Source organism: Poecilia mexicana, unplaced genomic scaffold (genome assembly GCF_051168715.1).
Source record: "Poecilia mexicana isolate PSO_F unplaced genomic scaffold, ASM5116871v1 scaffold_16, whole genome shotgun sequence".
In the NCBI taxonomy this organism is placed as follows: domain Eukaryota; kingdom Metazoa; phylum Chordata; class Actinopteri; order Cyprinodontiformes; family Poeciliidae; genus Poecilia; species Poecilia mexicana.
This window is the reverse complement of record NW_028263385.1, coordinates 30,302,061-30,320,405: the sequence shown is the minus strand read 5'-3', so window position 1 is coordinate 30,320,405 and position 18,345 is coordinate 30,302,061. Positions and strand designations below refer to the sequence as shown.

The 18,345-nt window shown below is 35.5% G+C and overlaps 3 protein-coding genes across 3 annotated transcripts; 2 read left to right on the top strand and 1 right to left on the bottom strand.

The window, feature by feature from the left end:
- Positions 1-7,044: 7,044 nt before the first annotated feature.
- On the bottom strand, positions 7,045-8,492 carry LOC148155174 (coiled-coil domain-containing protein 106-like). The gene is made up of 3 exons (XM_088014318.1): positions 8,227-8,492; positions 8,148-8,173; positions 7,045-7,959 (listed from the first exon to the last, which is right to left on the bottom strand). Exons 1-3 carry the CDS (start codon positions 8,487-8,489, stop codon positions 7,646-7,648), a joined length of 603 nt encoding a protein of 200 aa, XP_087870444.1. The 5' UTR covers positions 8,490-8,492; the 3' UTR covers positions 7,045-7,645.
- Positions 8,493-10,518: 2,026 nt separating this feature from the next.
- On the top strand, positions 10,519-13,712 carry LOC106906320 (uncharacterized). The gene is made up of 11 exons (XM_088014034.1): positions 10,519-10,915; positions 11,192-11,290; positions 11,511-11,610; positions 11,788-12,003; positions 12,080-12,352; positions 12,571-12,664; positions 12,776-12,843; positions 12,936-13,166; positions 13,261-13,326; positions 13,408-13,539; positions 13,629-13,712. The coding sequence occupies exons 1-11, from the start codon at positions 10,737-10,739 to the stop codon at positions 13,710-13,712; spliced, it is 1,542 nt and encodes a 513-aa protein (XP_087870160.1). The 5' UTR covers positions 10,519-10,736.
- Positions 13,713-15,098: 1,386 nt separating this feature from the next.
- Positions 15,099-18,222, top strand: LOC148155173 (uncharacterized). Its single transcript, XM_088013834.1, is given in 1 exon segment — positions 15,099-18,222. A coding segment is annotated over 1 exon segment (2,874 nt). The 3' UTR covers positions 17,973-18,222.
- The last annotated feature ends 123 nt before the right edge of the window (positions 18,223-18,345 follow it).

Below are 18,345 nucleotides of genomic sequence, written 5' to 3'. Positions count from 1 at the left end.
GATTTTTCTCAACAAACTATTTCTAACTTATTTTTTTCTTTTCACATATCTAAAATAATCTTAAATTAATTATGATGTAACATTTATAATTATTTTTTTTCTTTTAGTTACATGTAAGATTTTTTTCTTTTTTTATCCCACATCATTTTACCAAGTGATTTAGTTATTTATTTAGTCAGTAAGTCAGTCAGTTAGTTAGTTATTGCATCTTTTACTAAAGTTACTTTCCTTTTTTTACAATTGTGGAGTCAGTTATCATGTTTTTTTAATATGCAACTTTTCTTTTAAAAATAAATTTAAAATAAGCTAGTTTTAAAATTTAACATGTTTTGATTGAAATTGCCTCATTATAGTTTTAAATTTTATAAATTATTCTGGCCTATTTATCTTTATTTTACCGTTAGTTAAGGCAGATACTTTGCCAAGATCTTTTATCTTCCCTAAGTAGCAATCAGTAGGATGTTCCAGCTTTTCACACTTATCTGTGAAAGCCATAAATCAGCAGGAGTTCAGAGAAGCTGTCCTTCTACTTTATTTTACGGTGGCCGACAGGTGCAAATGCGCAGCAAAAGAGAAAACATGCAAACAAAAGAAAAGACACACCCCCGAATTAAATGCAGCAAACAAAAAAGAAAACACCCCCGAATTAAATGCAGCAAACAAAAAAGAAAACACCCCCGAATCAAATGCAGCAAACAAAAAAGAAAACACCCCCGAATCAAATGCAGCAAACAAAAATGAAAACACCCCCGAATTAAATGCAGCAAACAAAAAAGAAAACACCCCGAATGAAATGCAGCAAACAAAAAGAGAGACGCAAACAAAAAAGAAAACACCCCCGAATGAAATGCAGCAAACAAAAAAGAAGACACCCCCGAATGAAATGCAGCAAACAAAAAGTGTTGAAAACGGAAGTGCTCCAGACCACTAGGGGGAGTCTAACAAAAAATAGCTGTGTCCGAATTCAGGCTCTGCATCCTTTAAAGCGGGTGTTCAGAAAAGCAGCAATGGCGACAAAATAATTTTTGCTGTATTACACTTAAAATTACACAAAATTATTTTTTACAATGTTTTTAGGCAAGAATGTAGATGTATAGATCTGAAATATCTGCTCAGTTCATTAATAAATCACCTACTTCCAATATTGCTCCGACGTTTTCGGAGATGTCTTCTCCCGCTGCATTAACAGCCAGCTTCATTCGCAAGCTGTCTGCTGGCCGGGCGCTCCATGTAGATATTAAGTTAGGTAGTAGTAAAATCTTTTGGTTAAGTAAAGTATTTAATTTATTCCTGAGCAAATGGGTTTGACTGATTAAAGTTAAGCCTTCAAACATAGTTTATTTAACTGTAATGTCTTACTACCTGAGATCTGGAGAGTATTTGAAAATGAATAATATCCCTTGTATACATTAAACATTTTAGAATCAGACAGATTTTCTTTTTACTATGGAAAAACCTTTATTACAAAAGGTGAAAAATAATACAGAAATAAAGAGTAAAAAACAACTGAGTCCGTTTTTTTTCCTTCGCTGCTCTGTACTTCACGTTGTCACGGTTGCTAAGCAACATAACGCCGAGATGGAGGGTAGGCAGCTAGCCGGAGGCTACAGCTTCTCTCTTCTGGTCGTCCATATTAGTGGTCTTCGTAGGACCCGTCTTCTGTAGATCGGGCCGTTTCTCACATAGACATAATAAAAGGACAGACGCCTAATGGACCGCTCTCGTCTTATCAATACATACTTATATAAGTATACAAACATAAATAAATAATCATTAATACTGAATAATATACATTAGGCTATGCATGATTATGCACGCGCGCACACACACACACACGCACACACACACACACACACACACACACACACTATATATATATATATATATATATATATATATATAATATATATATATATAAAATGTTTTCCAGCCTACGAGTTCTGGTTTAAGAGTGATTCAGCAGCTGAGATTGGGTACAAAATCCGATACGAGATTCATCCGTGCTGTGCAGTGAATCTGTCTCTCCCTTCTTCCTCACGTCGTAGGAAACCTTCAAAACAAAAACGGGACATTTTCGAATTATCTTAAGTTGACTGAGTTAAATAATTAAATAATTGCCATTGTCATCTGTGTAAATTTTGCTGGTGAATGTTATGATTTTTATAATATTGTTTCATTTCTATAGTAGGCTCTTGTATCAGATAATCTAAATGTTGGAGAATGACTGAAACATTTTAAGATTTACGGAATCTCGGTTAGCTGTCAGAGCGGGGGCTGAACACCAAGCACTATAGCTAGCATCAGCTGGTATTTCGCCAGTGGACATAAATACAGTATAGTAATATTCTAATCACAAAAATACACAGTAATATGTAAATCTTACTTGCGAAAAGTCTGTCGAGCCCTCACGTCAGTAGTCCGTCGATCCGATCAACAATATTCCGCAGTGCTGAAGGCATCTTCTGCTGTTTTGGTTGAGCAAAGCAAAGTGTATTTGCGCCGGAGCAGCCAATCGTGGGGGGGGGGTGTACTCTTTTATTATGTCTATGCTTCGAAGGATCAGTTTCTCAGGGCCCTTGAAAGGATGCAGAGCCTGAATTCGGACACAGCTATTTTTTGTTAGACTCCCCATAGTGGTCTGGAGCACTTCCGTTTTCAACACTTTTTGTTTGCTGCATTTCATTCGGGGGTGTTTTCTTTTTTGTTTGCTGCATTTCATTCGGGGGTGTCTTCTTTTTTGTTTGCTGCATTTCATTCGGGGGTGTTTTCTTTTTTGTTTGCTGCATTTCATTCGGAGGTGTCTTCTTTTTTGTTTGCTGCATTTAATTCGGGGGTGTTTTCTTTTTTGTTTGCTGCATTTCATTCGGGGGTGTCTTCTTTTTTGTTTGCTGCATTTCATTCGGGGGTGTTTTCTTTTTTGTTTGCTGCATTTCATTCGGGGGTGTTTTCTTTTTTGTTTGCTGCATTTCATTCGGAGGTGTGTCTTTTCTTTTGTTTGCATGTTTTCTCTTTTGCTGCGCATTTGCACCTGTCGGCCACCGTATTATTTAGACAATGGGGACAAAATGCTTTAGAGAGAGGGTGAAAGACAGGTCCTGGTTGGATGAGCAAAGATATGCCTTATATGAATAAATTATAAAAAAGAAGATAAAACTTTTCACAAAGAGTAACAAATCAGATTTTCCTCTTTGCAATTTCTCAAAGGATATCTTTGCTTTTTTTCTTTCTTGTTTCCATCTTTTGTCTTTTTCTCTTTCAGGTAAATTCATGTGTTGTTTGTTCTGACATTTCTGATGTTTTGTGATGTGCATTTCCGGTGATAGTATGCATGTCTCTTCAATAAATGCTTATTATTTTGATGCTGTTATCTCTGCGTTATCTCAGTCTATCTATGCCCAGATTTTTCTGAATCTGGGGATAGATAGGATATAACGAGTTAAAAGGTTTTTAAAGTTTTAGAATTTTTCCTTTGTTAATCCTTTTTTTTAAAAAAATATTTCTTTACTTTCAAGATATCTTTTAAGTTTTAATTCACTTTCAGATGTTTTCTTTAATGTAAACTTTTCTTTACAAAGTAAGCATTACAGTGAAGGAATAGTGTCAGTTGTTTAATGCAATTTATTATTTATGGCTCTTAACAGTATTTTTTTTTTCTTACAGTATCAGCTAAGTGATCCAGTAGCTTCTCATGAAGCTGTTCAAATTACGGTCCATGATGCCTTCAGAATGTCTTTAGAAGCTGTGGAAAAGAAAGGAAGACTACTGAGGGCCTTTGAAAAAAAGGCAAAGCTACTTCAATCAGAAGTAGCTAGCCTGAAAAAAACAAATTCAAGGTTTAACAGAGAAAATAGAAACTTTGGAGGTTGCTTCAGCATTTTATGCAGATGGTAAGTATATTTGGTAACACTTTGAAGGGGTGTGCATAAGAATAACATCACAATGTCATAAACCAGTTATTCTTGAGAATAGGGACAAAATGGGTTTTAATTTTCCCATATTATTTTTTTTGTTATTTCTCAACCATATGTATGTAAATATGACAAATAATGTTTAGGAAATGTAAAGATGCTAAGGTACAGGCTCCCAGTTGCAACATTTTTTAAAAAATTACATTTTAAAACGACCTGACCCAGGACTTTTGTCATCACCTTCTTACAAAATAAATCCAAAAAATCATTTTTAATGACCTTATTAGTGATAAATTAACTGATGTTACAGACAAATTCTTCTCAAGAAACAAAATAAATATTATTTAAAACTAAAAACAACAAAATTCCATCTGACGGAGTTTAAACAGAACTGAAGGTGGTGACAAACTAGAGAGTAAAATGAAAAACTTGGTACATGTGAAGTAATGCAATTTATGTAAAATACATTAAAATGAATTAATTGCATATTTAAGTGAGATTTGACAACAATTTCACTGTAAGAGTCAGAAAAACTCTGATGGAGTTGACAAAATGCCAAACTACCTCAATTTATATGATGTTATTCTGAAGGAGGCCATATTGTAGCTCGTCATGAAATCTTTACATTATACTAAAATTAAGCTTTTATTTCACAAAATTTCATCAAAGTTTTGTAAATAGTTATGTTGTTGACTCATTATTGTTGCGACAAGCAACTTAGGAATAAAACAGAACAAAAAACTAAAGAATAACTTAAGCTAACCGGAGCTAACTAGTCCTCCTAGCAAAGGAAGAGAAAGGAAGTAGTCATGGGGTCCTCAGAAGTTCTGGTGCCCCCAATAATGCCTGATTTTTTTTACATTCTTTTCATTTCTGACGGTGTTGACAAAAACTAGGGACAAATTTCAACAGAGTTGGAAAATATATAAAAATTATTTTTAAATCAACTTATTGATACCTTTATAATTATTTATATGACTACTTATACTTAATTGTCACAATATATAATTTTAGTATTTATTTAATTATTTTAAACTATTATAATGTATGGAGTTCTGCTCCTGGACAAGGGATTTTACAGGCATCATCCATTGACTACAATGTTTAAAATAAAAAAATATTCAGCAAATACCTGGAAAACATACATTGTTGTGTTGTCCTCACATGACCCAGGTTAGTTTAGTCAGATATTTTAAAAAATTTTTATTTTGCGTATATTTTATTCAAATTTTGTGCTTTATCCATAGGACCTGTTTTGTCCCTATTTTCAAGAATCACTGAAACACTACATAACACCTCTCATAAACATGAAAGGTCTGTATCAATATTTATTAGTTTTCTTAAAGTTTCATTTGGTTAATGACACTTAATTCAAAGATGCTGTAAAAGTTGCATTAAAATCCTTTAAAATGATAACTTTGCATTAAAAGTGTCATTATACACCAAATAATCCTTCATGACAACTGTCATAAACATTCATAAAGACTTCTTTAAATTCATGAACGGTTTTATTTCATGTTTATGACAGTTTCATATCAGTCTTCTGCACATACCTTCAAATAAAGTGTTAAGATCTTATAGATTTTATTTTTGTTTTATATTTTTATCTTATGTTTTGTTCTTAAAATTTATAATGTTTTTACAGCAATGTTTTGTTATTGTGCTCTTCTAGAACTCTGCTCATTTACGAAACATTTTCTGCTTTCTTTTTTAACAAAGACTTTACTGGGTGTGTTTGTTTCCTTCTAGTAGGTGTTCTTATGTTGCTTTTATTTATAGCTATAATTAAACACCACACATTTTCAAGTTTTCCTGGTATTATTATGTCATGACCATCTTTTAACAGTTTCTTAGAGTACTGTTAACAATCAGTAACAACTGCTGGTGGGTTTTTAGTTTAACATGGAGCAGAAAGCAGAGGTTCTTCTTTCTTAGTAGCCACATTTAGCTATTCACAGCTTAACTGGTGCTAGAAGGAAACACGCACCCCGTATACTTTTTTCGATTCACTGAGAGGTTTTTGGCTGATTTTTCTTTTTTGTTCCAAAGCAAGGAGAACATTTTTTGCAAGTAAGTAGGAGCCGCAGCTTCAGGAGCAAGGTTTTAGTTCAAACACTACAAGTTTTGAGATGAAAGACATGAAGTTTTACTCTAGGTTCTTTTTGCAGTCAGGTTAATTGGGTTTTCTCAAATTATCGAATGAATGAATTTAAGCAAGTCACTGCCTTTTATAGACAATATCTCAGTATTTCTCAGTTCTTTTATTGTTCATGGTGTGGGATGTCCAAATAATTTTTTTATTTTACTATATTCAGTTTGAAATTTTATATGTGTTTAGACATTGTTTTTATGCTAAAATCTTTCAGAAAAACAAGATGCAGAGACTCAAACGGAGGAGGAGGAGCCAGACGAAGATGAAAACATGAGCTGGACTGAAAACAATTAGTTTTTTTTACTTTAAGTTCATGTCTTTAGTTAATTTTGTTGTTTTTACATTTCTAAACTTGTTATATTGTTCATAGATTTTCGAATATGTTTTTATTAAAGATGTTTTCACTTTGTTAATGGATTAATTTCACATTTTTCTAACATGATAAAACCAGAAGACCATTCTTGTAGTAAAAGTAGTCGGTAACACTTTATTTGACGGGTATTGAATAAGACCGTCATGACACCCACATAAACATGACATAACACCTGTGATGAACATCAATAAGTCTTCATGAATATTTATGACTGTTGTCATAATGCGTCGTTCGGTAAATTATGACACTTTTAATACATATTTGACATTATTGAAAATGTCTTCGTTATGACAACTTGACATTAGTCTCGCCAAAAATATCTTTGTTATGACAACTTGACATTAGCCTCGCCAAAAATGACTTCGTTATGACAACTTGACATTAGTCTCGCCAAAAATATCTTTGTTATGACAACTTGACATTAGCCTCGCCAAAAATGACTTCGTTATGACCACGTGACACTAAGCAGGAAATTATAACTATGAATGTCATAACAGGTAAATATTAAAATTTTATCCCTATGCAGCATTAACAACTAATGTATTGTTACACATACCTTTTCCTGTCACGAGACCATTATAATTGTGATATTATCCCCCTCTGTTAAAGTGGAACACACTGGACTACTAATGAAGATGTCATTGAGTGTCTTTACCCTGTCTACCGCTTTAATGACAGAGTCATGAACATTTCCGGTTACCTCAAGTAAAGTGGAACACACTGGACTACTAATGAAGATGTCATTGAGTGTCTTTACTCTGTCTACCGCTTTAATGACAGAGTCATGAACATTTCCGGTTACCTCAAGTAAAGTGGAACACACTGGACTACTAATGAAGATGTCATTAAGCGCTATTACACCAACCAAAGTTTGAAATATCCTTACCTAACCAAATCAATGGACAAATGAAAAGAAACTCTTTATTTATCATGAAACTTTCCAAATTTCCTCAAACAGGGTGTTCACATTTTTAGAACAAACATTTCTTATCTTTTTTTATTTAACAAAAACTTTGTTTAGGTCAGCTTGTGAATTCTGAACTCACTTTTTACTGAAACAATATAAGGCAATTACGTATTACGTAAAAAAAACAAAAAACAATAAAAACTGCCTTCTTTTAAATGAACAATAAAAACTGCCTTCTTTTAAATGAACAATAAAAACTGCCTTCTTTTAAATGAAAAATAAAGAAATAATATCTTTCATAATTCTCAAGTGTATTTGTGCATTATGGGTAGTAGTTTTCCACTTCTTTTCTTGGATGTGATGGTTTCAGCCATGTCATTAGTAATAGCCTTTCGGCATCGGTCTGCCAACTCACATATCTTCTCTTGTTCTACTTTTACTGCAATGAGCTTCTTGAACATGTCAGGGAAAGTGATTGCGAGTTCTGCAATCACCGCGGTTCTCGCAATAGTATTACGATCAACGTTGATTTTCCAGAAGGCCCTTTTCATTGACCCATACTTCGTGAACGTCTTCAAGGCTTTCTGGTACCGTGTCACGACCCCATTCACGTTGGTCACTGAAGAGAAGGAACACAAATGAAAAAATATCATCTACGCAAAAAGCTTCTCTTTACGCTGATGATACACAGGGGCAACAATTTGAACAATTTTGTTGCTGATAAATCAGACTATGTTTTCAATAGATAGTGATGGGGTGATCAGGGTTACTGCAGCACTAGCCTTTTCTCATTGCTGGCAACATTACCCAGCACCACTGCTCTAATAATTGCTCTGTGTGTCATCATCTGCTTTACACGTTAACTTGTGACAAACTTTATGGTAGCATACCCTCTGTTTGTGCAGAAAGTAATTGGCTGTGCTTACTTCTTGAGCGACTGGAGAAATCCATGTGTTTCTTCACCTTCTTTTTTCTATCCTTTTTTTTCTTCTTTTCCTCTTCTTCCTCCGAGGTACACATTGAACTGAGGTTCGTGGAGGAAGACAATGGGGTAGGAGATTTTGAAGAGGAAGACGTAACACTAGAGCGTTGAGGTGCTTTTGGAGAGATGTCTATAAGTAAATAAAAGTAGAGAATTAGTGCAAGCATATGTCATTTGCAGTATTGTGCTTCAGTATGCACAGGTGGAGTTAACGCATTAAAAAATTAAATTCACTTAAAGAGATTAAAATCTCAAATCTCATTTCTAATCAAAAATAAATGCAAGTCATCTTGGTTTGCAGCAAACTTTGTCCATGCATCACTGAAACCACTGTTTCCTGAGGAGCCAATAATGGCTTCTTGTGTGTGTGTGTGTGTATATATATAAATCTAAATTATATGTGTATATATATATATATATATATATATATAGCTATTACTTGTGTCAGTACTACCTGGCATGGCCATTGATTGATGTCCGTCCATGGCTCCCTTTATTTGGGTCACAAGGAATTCCTTGTCGGATCTCAGCTCCCTGTTGGACTCTTCAAGATATTTTATGCGGTACTCAAGATGATCAATTTTTTGCTTGTCCAACTTTGCCTGGTTCTTCAGCTTTGCCAATTCCAGTGCCCCTGTGGGTGACCCTGCACACGTGTTGGTAAACAAATGTTATTTTAATCTTTATTCAGCCTTTACTTAACTGCCATCCCAAGAATGTCCCTTGCTGCATACTGTCATAACAAATGGTGGAATGGCAAACAAATATGCATTAAAAGTCTTGGTACAAGTGCCATAATCACTAGAGCTGACCACAACAATTCTGATCAAAGTTTTTTATTTAGGTAGAGGTCAATATAACCTTCAAATGTTGTTATACACAATGCATTGTGTTTTAAAGTTTGAGGCTCTCTGAGGTCATTACAAGGAACATAGTTTGCTTAGTGGCCATTGAAATAAATATTTGACAACTTGACATTAACCAATAAATCATTACCGTTTAAACTTTACTTTTAATAACATAAAGATACCTAATTTTTAAAGTGCAATCAGTAATACTTTTATATCAACTTTATATATGTAATGATTCATTGGTTAATGTCAAGTTGTCATGACAAAGACATTTTGAATAATGTCAACTTTGTATCAATAGTGTCATAATTTACCGAATGACACTTTATGAAAACAGTCATAAATATTCATGAAGGCTTATTGATGTTCATGAAAGGTGTTATGTCATGTTTTTGACAGTGTCATGTCAGTCTTATGCATACCACGTCAATTACAGTGTTACCAAATGGGGTAACCATAAAGGGGTACTCACAAAAATGACTTGCATAATTTCCTCGGAGAAAGTTTCATTTTCTTCTTTTTCTTTGCTCTAAAGGACACTGTCTCCGTTTCTCGTTGCTCGTCCTCCTTCTCGTTCGCCACCACCTCTTCTACCTCCTCCACATCTTCGACCGTATCATGTTGCATCTCTTCCGCATCCTTTTTTTCCTCAACACGTGTTCTTTTGCTAAAACGTGTCTCCATCTGGATACAGTTGGCAAAGTAAACACTGCGTCACATCAGCCAAGTTGCCTTAGTCTAACTTTGGCAAACCCAGTGGTTATCATTTCATAATTTAAAATTAGGGTGTGAGTGTGTGGGGGTGGGGGACAAATGTTCTTAAGCCTAACTATAATGATATTAGCTAATGGAAACTTCCAGCAAGCTAGCATCGCTGAAAGCTAGCTTTACCTAGTACAACTAATACTTACAATGTTCTATTCAACATAAACATCTACATGTAATCTTAATAATATTTCACATCGATTGGTTGACTTACTTCTGCTCTCTTTTCAACACGAGGGATTGGCATGCGCGCACGATCAACGTGTTCTTTTGCTCCTTATTTTCAGACACGTGTAAGACGGGCAAAGTGCACTTCAGTTGGCAAATTGCTGCCTCTCACTGGTGGACACCGAGTATGACAGTCCTCAATCAAAAAGTTACATAATGTCCGTAATTATTATACCGAACTAATTACATTTCCATTTGCTCAAGTAATGTGAAGCAATTATTAGCAGTTACAAAAATGTCATTTAAAGATAAATGCTTTAGTGACAGTCAGTAATATATATTTTTATTTTAATTTACTGTCACGTATTAGACTATATATTAATACAAAATATGCTGTTGTATGACTGACAAATTATTAAAAATTTACTTAAGAAAGATTTTGAAAGGTCAGGAGATACTGGGTTTACGTAGTTCCACAAAACTTGATCCTTTTTTTATTTTTCTTTCTTTTCTTCTTTTATCTAATAACTTTTAAGTGTTGCACACAGGAAGTCGAATTATGTACTTCCGGTCATTAGATTATGAACCGCAAAAAAGCGCGTCTTTTCTGCTAACACATGTTGCTAATTAATGATGCGTTTATTAGAAGGACTTCAGAAAATGATTAGGCTTCCTAATACAAAGAGAAACAAAGTACGAACAGTAAAATGGATGCAGAAATGGGGTATCCTGAAGAGGAGGATGAAATGTTTAAAATGTCATAAAAACATGCACTTGAGAAAAAAAGATTGCGATGATGGGCTGCGGTGGTAAGTAGAAGCAAGGCTTTAATGGAAAAAAATACTTTGAATGATCTTTTATTACTTAAGAAAATTATTAGCTATTTTAGCATAATGTTATAATTAAGATGAAAATAAAGTAAACCTCAAGTTAATTTGACACTTTCAAAGGTGTATTTCTGTATAACGTTCCATGCCTGTATGAAATGTTTTTGGTTTTTTACATAAGTTGATTTCTCTGAACTTGCGTAATACTATCTTTATGTGATACACATAAGCTTTTTTTTCCCCTCCCATCACCCTTAGGGTATGTAAACATCACAAGACGTCAAAGTCTGTTCGCAATGGATCAATATTTCAAAAGTCTCACACCCCTTTGGCGAAATGGCTTGAGTTCATATTACGGTACTGTATGCATTTTGTTATCTTAAAAAAGAGATAATTTAAAAATTCGATAAAAGTGTGTTACACACTGTCTTTGATACTTCAGAATACTTATACTGCACACTAATGTATTATTTCACTTCTAATGTGATTTCACCATAGTAAATAACAGTTCATGACTGTATTATAACATTTTTTTAGAATTTAATGTGACTCCGGTGAAATCTTTATTTTTCTCTAGGTTTTCCCAAGGTTTGCAATTAAAACAATTAACCATGATCACTAATGGTATAGCAGCAAGTTCCAAGACACTCACAAGAATGACAGCAATACTCAGAAAGGTTTTTGCAGTACAAAGTATTCATCTGTAACAATAATTCATTTGTTTTAACAATTCTAATCTTTAAAAAAATGCCAACCCACTATATACATAGTTATGCATTTATTACATTCAAAAATGTCATTGTAAGGAATTATCACAAGTCAGCATTCTGATATTATAACTTTTAAATTATAAGGTATGTATTGATGCTGTTAAACGTCTGAGGAAGAGAGGAATGAGAATTGGTGGTCATCATCGATTTGTTGTTATCGACGAAAGCAAATTTGCTCACAAACAAAAGGTAATAGGGCGTGGCACCGGCTGGCGCCATTCTGTGAGACCATGGCCAGCTAGTGAAGTGACCAATCACTGTCACAAGCTGGTCATTCCTGAGGGGCGCCCTGATAAGAAAGTAAGTAAAATCAGCAATCATTTCAAATAGAATTTGTCAGCACGGTTCTTATGTTGTTTTGTTTGTACTATTTTAGTTCGTCCTTCTCATCGGAGCGTCCCATTTGCGGTCCTTTGTGGATGGGATCATTGAGATGCCGAGTGGCTGCTTAGAGTTTGGCTTTATGTCTACTCCTGGGGCCTGTGCAGCTCACTTGCATCTTGAGGTGATGAAAGCTAATTTACCTCGGGAGCCTGATGCTGTCTGCATCATGGCTCCGTCTAACAACCTTACGGCCAGTCGCCATCCAGAAGAAGCCGGACAGGAATTTGAGCGGTACCTGTTGACTGTCTGTAGTCGTTGGCCTAAGGTGGGCACTGTTTATTAAAAACCAGTGTTTCTCAATCCCGGTTCACAGATACCAATGCTTTTCTTGTTTTAGAAATTTCCCATCTCCTGCACATATATAGCATTCTGAGCAATAGTGTTTAAGCCTGGAATCTAGAAACAGTGATATAAACTTCTTAATGGGTTATTATTTTCCTAGGTCTTGTCAATATAAATTTCTAAATTGATTATTTATTCTAGGTGTTTTGTACCGGCTTCATTCCCCGATTGACTGAGTCCAGAGACAAACAGAACTTGTTCCAGCAAGAATTCCACCGCAGGTCTGCAAAGCTAGGTAGGTAGTAATTATGTCTTTGTTTGGTAAATGTATTGCAGCTCCTTTCATGTTATCTTTGGTGATTTGGTGTCTGCAAAATTAATTTTTATTTTGTGATCATCTTTTCAGGGATACCCTATTATCCGACCGCTGACCACTTTCCTCTGGACCGTCTCGCTCTGTGGTGCCGTGACGGCGTGAGTATATCTTCATTTTAAATACAGTAAGGAACAAATTTGCATTCATATGAAATGTTAGTTTTATCTCTGATTACTCTTTATATGTGCAGATCCACCTTAGCGATGACCACGGGATGCACATCCTCAGGAATCTGATTTGGAATACTGGCTATCAGTTCCTAGAGTTGTCAGCACCAAAGCCACTGGTGCAGAGTCAGGCAACTCCTCCGTGTCAACCGAGGTTTGTGCCCCGTGTCGTTGTCAAGGGAGTGGAGAGTCCTCGTCGTTCTCCTCCTTCTCCACACCCTTCTGAATGGACAGTTGTGAGATCCGCCAGGAAGGTAACAATCTTTTGTTGGCTTGCAATAAAAGAAAGGTGTTTCTTTAACTATGGCTAGTCATCGTTAAAATTTTGGATGTGCTCTACTTTTACAGAGGAACCACTCGGGGGAATGGGACTCTTTGTCTGATTCACCCAAGAAAAGAGTGGTTCATTACAAGGTCTGTGAGGGTTGCAGCTATTCATGAAATATAATAGTCAATGTCACTGGTATCTTAATAATTCAAATTTCGCTTTTATAGAGCGATGGGACTCCTGTGGCTTTAAGGGAGTGTTTCATCCCATTAAATCCTGTCCGTTTCTCACCCGCTATCTTGGTTGCCATGGAAACAGTCTCTCCATCGGCTCTTCCAGATGTTCACACAGGCACCGAGGTATTTTGCAGAATACTGCAATTACTAACATTCTTAGTATTTTTATTTATAAATAACACAAACTCTCAATGTTTTTTGTGGTGTTGCAGTCAAAGCCTGTGGAACATAAAAAGAAACAAGCTCTCCCAAAGAGAAGCCGTGTGACACGGGAGGTTTGTGCAACCATCAGCTAATTAATCATTTCTAGTCCAGATTGTTTTATTTTATTTAACTGTTCTTTTCTTGATTTTTCCTTTAGGTTTCAGTTGCATCACGTGTAGCTCCTGCCAGAGGTGTTGAATGTGTGCCGCCTGAAAACACTGTAAGTGTTTTTCACATTAAGGTTAAATGTGTAATTTATAATGAATTACTAAGTGTTTTATTGAAAACATTTGACATTGTATTGATTTTTTTACAAAACCAGCTTGATATGTTTTTGGTGTCATTTATTTGTAGGTCAAGCTTACGCTGCAATCTGCTCGTACTCGGGAGGCGTCTGACTGTCCTGGTGTGGGGTGCGTCTGTCCTTTGGAGGTTCCTGCTGGCCAGGGGGTTTGTATAATATGCTCTGCAGTGTGTATTAAATAAAAAAATGTCATCTGAGTGTCGTTCTTTTCAGTCTACAATGTTTATAACATAATTACAATTTTCACATTTTTGACATTTCAAATGTTGGTGGAAGTTTATTTTATCCTTTTGCAGTAACAATTTGGGATCTTTCCTGTTGTAAATACTAACTAATGGATCAGAGGAGGTGGTATTTTACAGTAAATGAGTGGTTCAGAGCACAAACAATTTTGTTAGCTACTCTGCTAGCATGGATCTCAGCCAACAGGTACATAGACTGTGTACAATTTCCAAATCTTTCTTAGGTTTTTTGACAATACTCTTAATAACCTCATTGCATTGTAGTTTTAACACTAATAGTTTAAAATGAATTTAAATAGAATCTACTTCAATCTGATATTTTTTTTCTAGTTTTTATAAAATCAATAAAAGTATAAAAATAAATGCAGACAAGCAGTAAAAAGAGTTAAATTTCTCTACAGCAACCTCTGATGGTTCACAGAAAATATAGCAGGCTACGTAATGTCATGGCAATCCACAGTTGTGCAAAAGAACTAGTTCAAAATTAATTAATTCTTAACATTTAGTGTAATACAATTTAGAGGAAAAATAATGTGGTTACCCTTTATGCTAACATGAATATCTATAGAAAAAGTAATATTGAATTTAGCATCCTGAGAGTAACGCATAGCAAAGGGAATCTAGTGGGGTAGCATGCTAAATTAGTTTTAGTATTATCAAAAAATATCTCTTGTTAGATTTGTAATAGATTTTATATTTGAAACAGAAGTAGACTGCTTGAATTACCTTTACCAAATCAGAGAGGATGTAGAAATGTCGTGTTTTTCACATTTTCACTCTAGATGCCTGAGACGGGTGATTTCCAGTGCAGACAGACATCACCCAAAGGTCAGGCTGCTAACCCCGTTCTTTGCAGGTGTTCAGAGGGCTTTCCACTGTCTCTTGTTCCAGGGACATATCTTGGCAGTGATCAGTCTAGTTCTGATACCTTAATGTCATGTTGTGTTACAGCAGCCATAAAACACCACATTTCTCCCATTTGTACCTGGAAGACTGCGAATGTAGATGAAGTCCATGTAGAAGGTCGGAAGTTGGCGGGATATATTGCGCGAGAAAGACCGAGCAGAGGTTCAATACCAGAGTTGTGCAAGTTGGTTCAAGATCAGACTATTTTTGGTCGAAATTGGAACGTAGGACTTGGAGACATGGTGCATGGAACGTTTGATCTCGACCAGGAGGGGGAACTGTACGAATTATTGCAAATGTATTTAATGAGAAATGGAATGTGTATCTTTCGTCTTCCCGAAGCAACCGCCTTGATCGTTCAGCATCGAGAATACTTTGCTGTTGTGGATTTTGGAACACGGAATTCAGAGGGTTTTGCATCAGAATCTGGTACGCCTGTTGTCGTATTTAACATGTGTTTAAATGATTTAATGGTTCACTTGAACAAACTTAGGGAATCATTAAATGCAACAGAGTATGCACTCTGCGGTATTTCTGTCAAAGAGATGTGCAGTAATACGGACACATCTGGAGCACTGACTGAGGACACGCACACTACAGATGCAAGCCAAGCTTCCAGTAGCCATGTTGCATCAGTTAGTGGGTCATTTCATCAGGGCGATGCTCGTTTTAGATATCGCGGACTTCAGTGTGCAGCCATTAGTTTTGTTGCTTTAACAAAGCACACACTGAAAAGCGTTTGTTCGTGGAATGGTGACATATTGGACAATGTAGTGACTGTAGGTGACGAGTTGTACACATCTTTGCATGACAACAATTTAATCAGTAGTGGACATGAGCATTTTGGATGTTTTTATGGAGACTATGTTTCTGGAGATATTGATATACTGCAAGGACAGTTAATCGAGGAGGGTGTGCTTACTACTCTCTGGGATGGATTGCGTAAAATGTGTAGACAGTAAGAAACCTGCTTCTTGACACTATGTGGGAGTACTTCTGCTCCTATCAGTCATAATGGATGTTATGCTCTTGTAGACTCCCATGCAAGAAACCACGAGGGGATGATTGATGCAGATGGGAAGAGCGTTGTTCTCCACTTTAATTCTCTTGATCATGTCTTTGCATATCTTAGAAGGTTTTCTGGTGAACTCAATGTCTATCCCAGGGTATTTGAGATCAGTGGAGTCGATATTGTTCAGATTGGCTCAAGTACCGTTCCATGTAAAGATGTAGCTGGTGTGCCAAGTAACAGTGCTGTTTCTGAACAGAGCAATGTTGATATGCAGGACGATTCTTATGGAGAACATCCATTTGATCTACAAACATCAAACAGGAATGATAGTGATGATGATGTGGTTGTTAGTCATGTCCAAAATAAGGAATTGTATTTTAACCCCATCTCAGAAGAGATTGCACGGTCACTGTGTGGAAAGTTGAATGTTGAGTTTGAACGGGCAAATTATGTATCTTGCGTGGTTGGTGAACGCGGTGTGCCGTGTATGACAGAAAAAATTGTTGGTGATGGAAATTGCTTTTTTAGATCACTTAGTCAAGCCATCAGTGGCAATCAGAAATCTCATCGTAAAATTCGGCTTGCTGTTGTAAACCAGTTAAAAAGAAATTCTCACATGTATGATAGTATTTTAAGAAGCAAGTATTCTTCCATATCACAATATATTGCCATTTCAAGGATGCAATATGTTGGCAGCTGGGCAACTGAAGTAGAGATTCAGGCTGCAGCTGATTATTTTGGTGTTATTTTAACATTTTGCGACAATAAATGGCTTGAATACAGTTCTCTGAGTACTTTGTCCAATAGCGGTATCTATCTGGAAAATATTAGTGGAAATCATTATGAGACGGTTGTTTGTGTGAAGCAGCCTAACTCACAAACATGTTATGGTTATTGCATAAATACAGATGTTTCTGGGGGACATAAAACTCGGCAAGCTACAACAGAACCAAAAACTGCGCATATAATGACGGTGAAAACTGAGAGTTCCATTGAAGACGAGTGCGTGGGTATTTTAGAAGCTAACCAAAATACTTTACTATTTACTCCCCTTTCTGAAGTTACTGCTAAAACTTTATGTAAGAATTTTAAAATAGATTTTGAAGGACATAATTTCCAAAAAGTAATATTGCGTGGGCCTTTGGGAAATGTCTGTAAGACTAAAAATATTGTAAATGATGATAACAGTTTTTTCATAGCTGTAGCTTATGCAATTAGTGGTTCAGAGAAAAATCACCGTAAAATTAGACTTGCTGTTGTTTCACACATGACCAACAATAGAGAAGAATGTGGAAAAAGTTTGACTAAAAATTTTGCTTCTGTGACAGATTATGTTAACAAGTCACAGATGAAGTATGTGGGTCACTGTGCTTCAGACATTGAGTTTAAATCTGCCGCCAATATGTTAGGACTGGATATATATGTATTTAATGGCACACAGTGGACCAAATATAATTCAAAGAGTAGATATTTGACCAATCAAGCTATATATTTGCAGAACTGTAATGATCATTTTGATGCCGTTATTTGTGTAAAGCAGGGTGATAAAGACTCTTGCTTTGAACTTTGTGAAGATAATTTGTCGTTAAAGACACAACACATGCGTACAAGATCTTCACAAGGTCAGAAAAATGCAAAGCAAACTGCTTTAAGCGGTAAAGCTAATCCCAGGTTTTCTAAGTATTTGAATCATAAAAAGAATCAGAAAAAAACAATTAAATATAAAACTCAAATGGTATATAGGGAAAAATATAAATCTAATAAAAGAAATGTTTATATGAAAAATTTCTTATACAAGAAAAATAAAAAACATTGGAGGAAAAATAAATATCGCAAAGATGAGACTTACCAAAAGAAAGTTAGGCATATGAGTATAACTAGATATTAGTCCATGGGCCAGACCATTTTTTTGTCCGTTTCAGGGTGGCAAAGTCTATCAATATTTTTTGAAAAGATACATGTCTCTAGTTAATATTTTGATATGATAGCCCTTCCAAAATGGTAGCTGAGTCATAGTTATCATCTCATGAAGTAAACAAACCCTTTGGAAAAATTCTGTATTTTGGGACTGCTGTAACTCTGGTTTAGGGTCATGGTATGGGCATTTGTCAAAGGTCTGTAATGCAATATTTGGTATCATCTTAAAGGGGGCACTCTTGGCTTTCATTTAAGCCATGTTTTGAGTTTCTCTGACCAACACAGAGGTCATTAGAGGTCGTTAAACCAAAATTATTACACATTTTTCCACATCTTTTGACCAA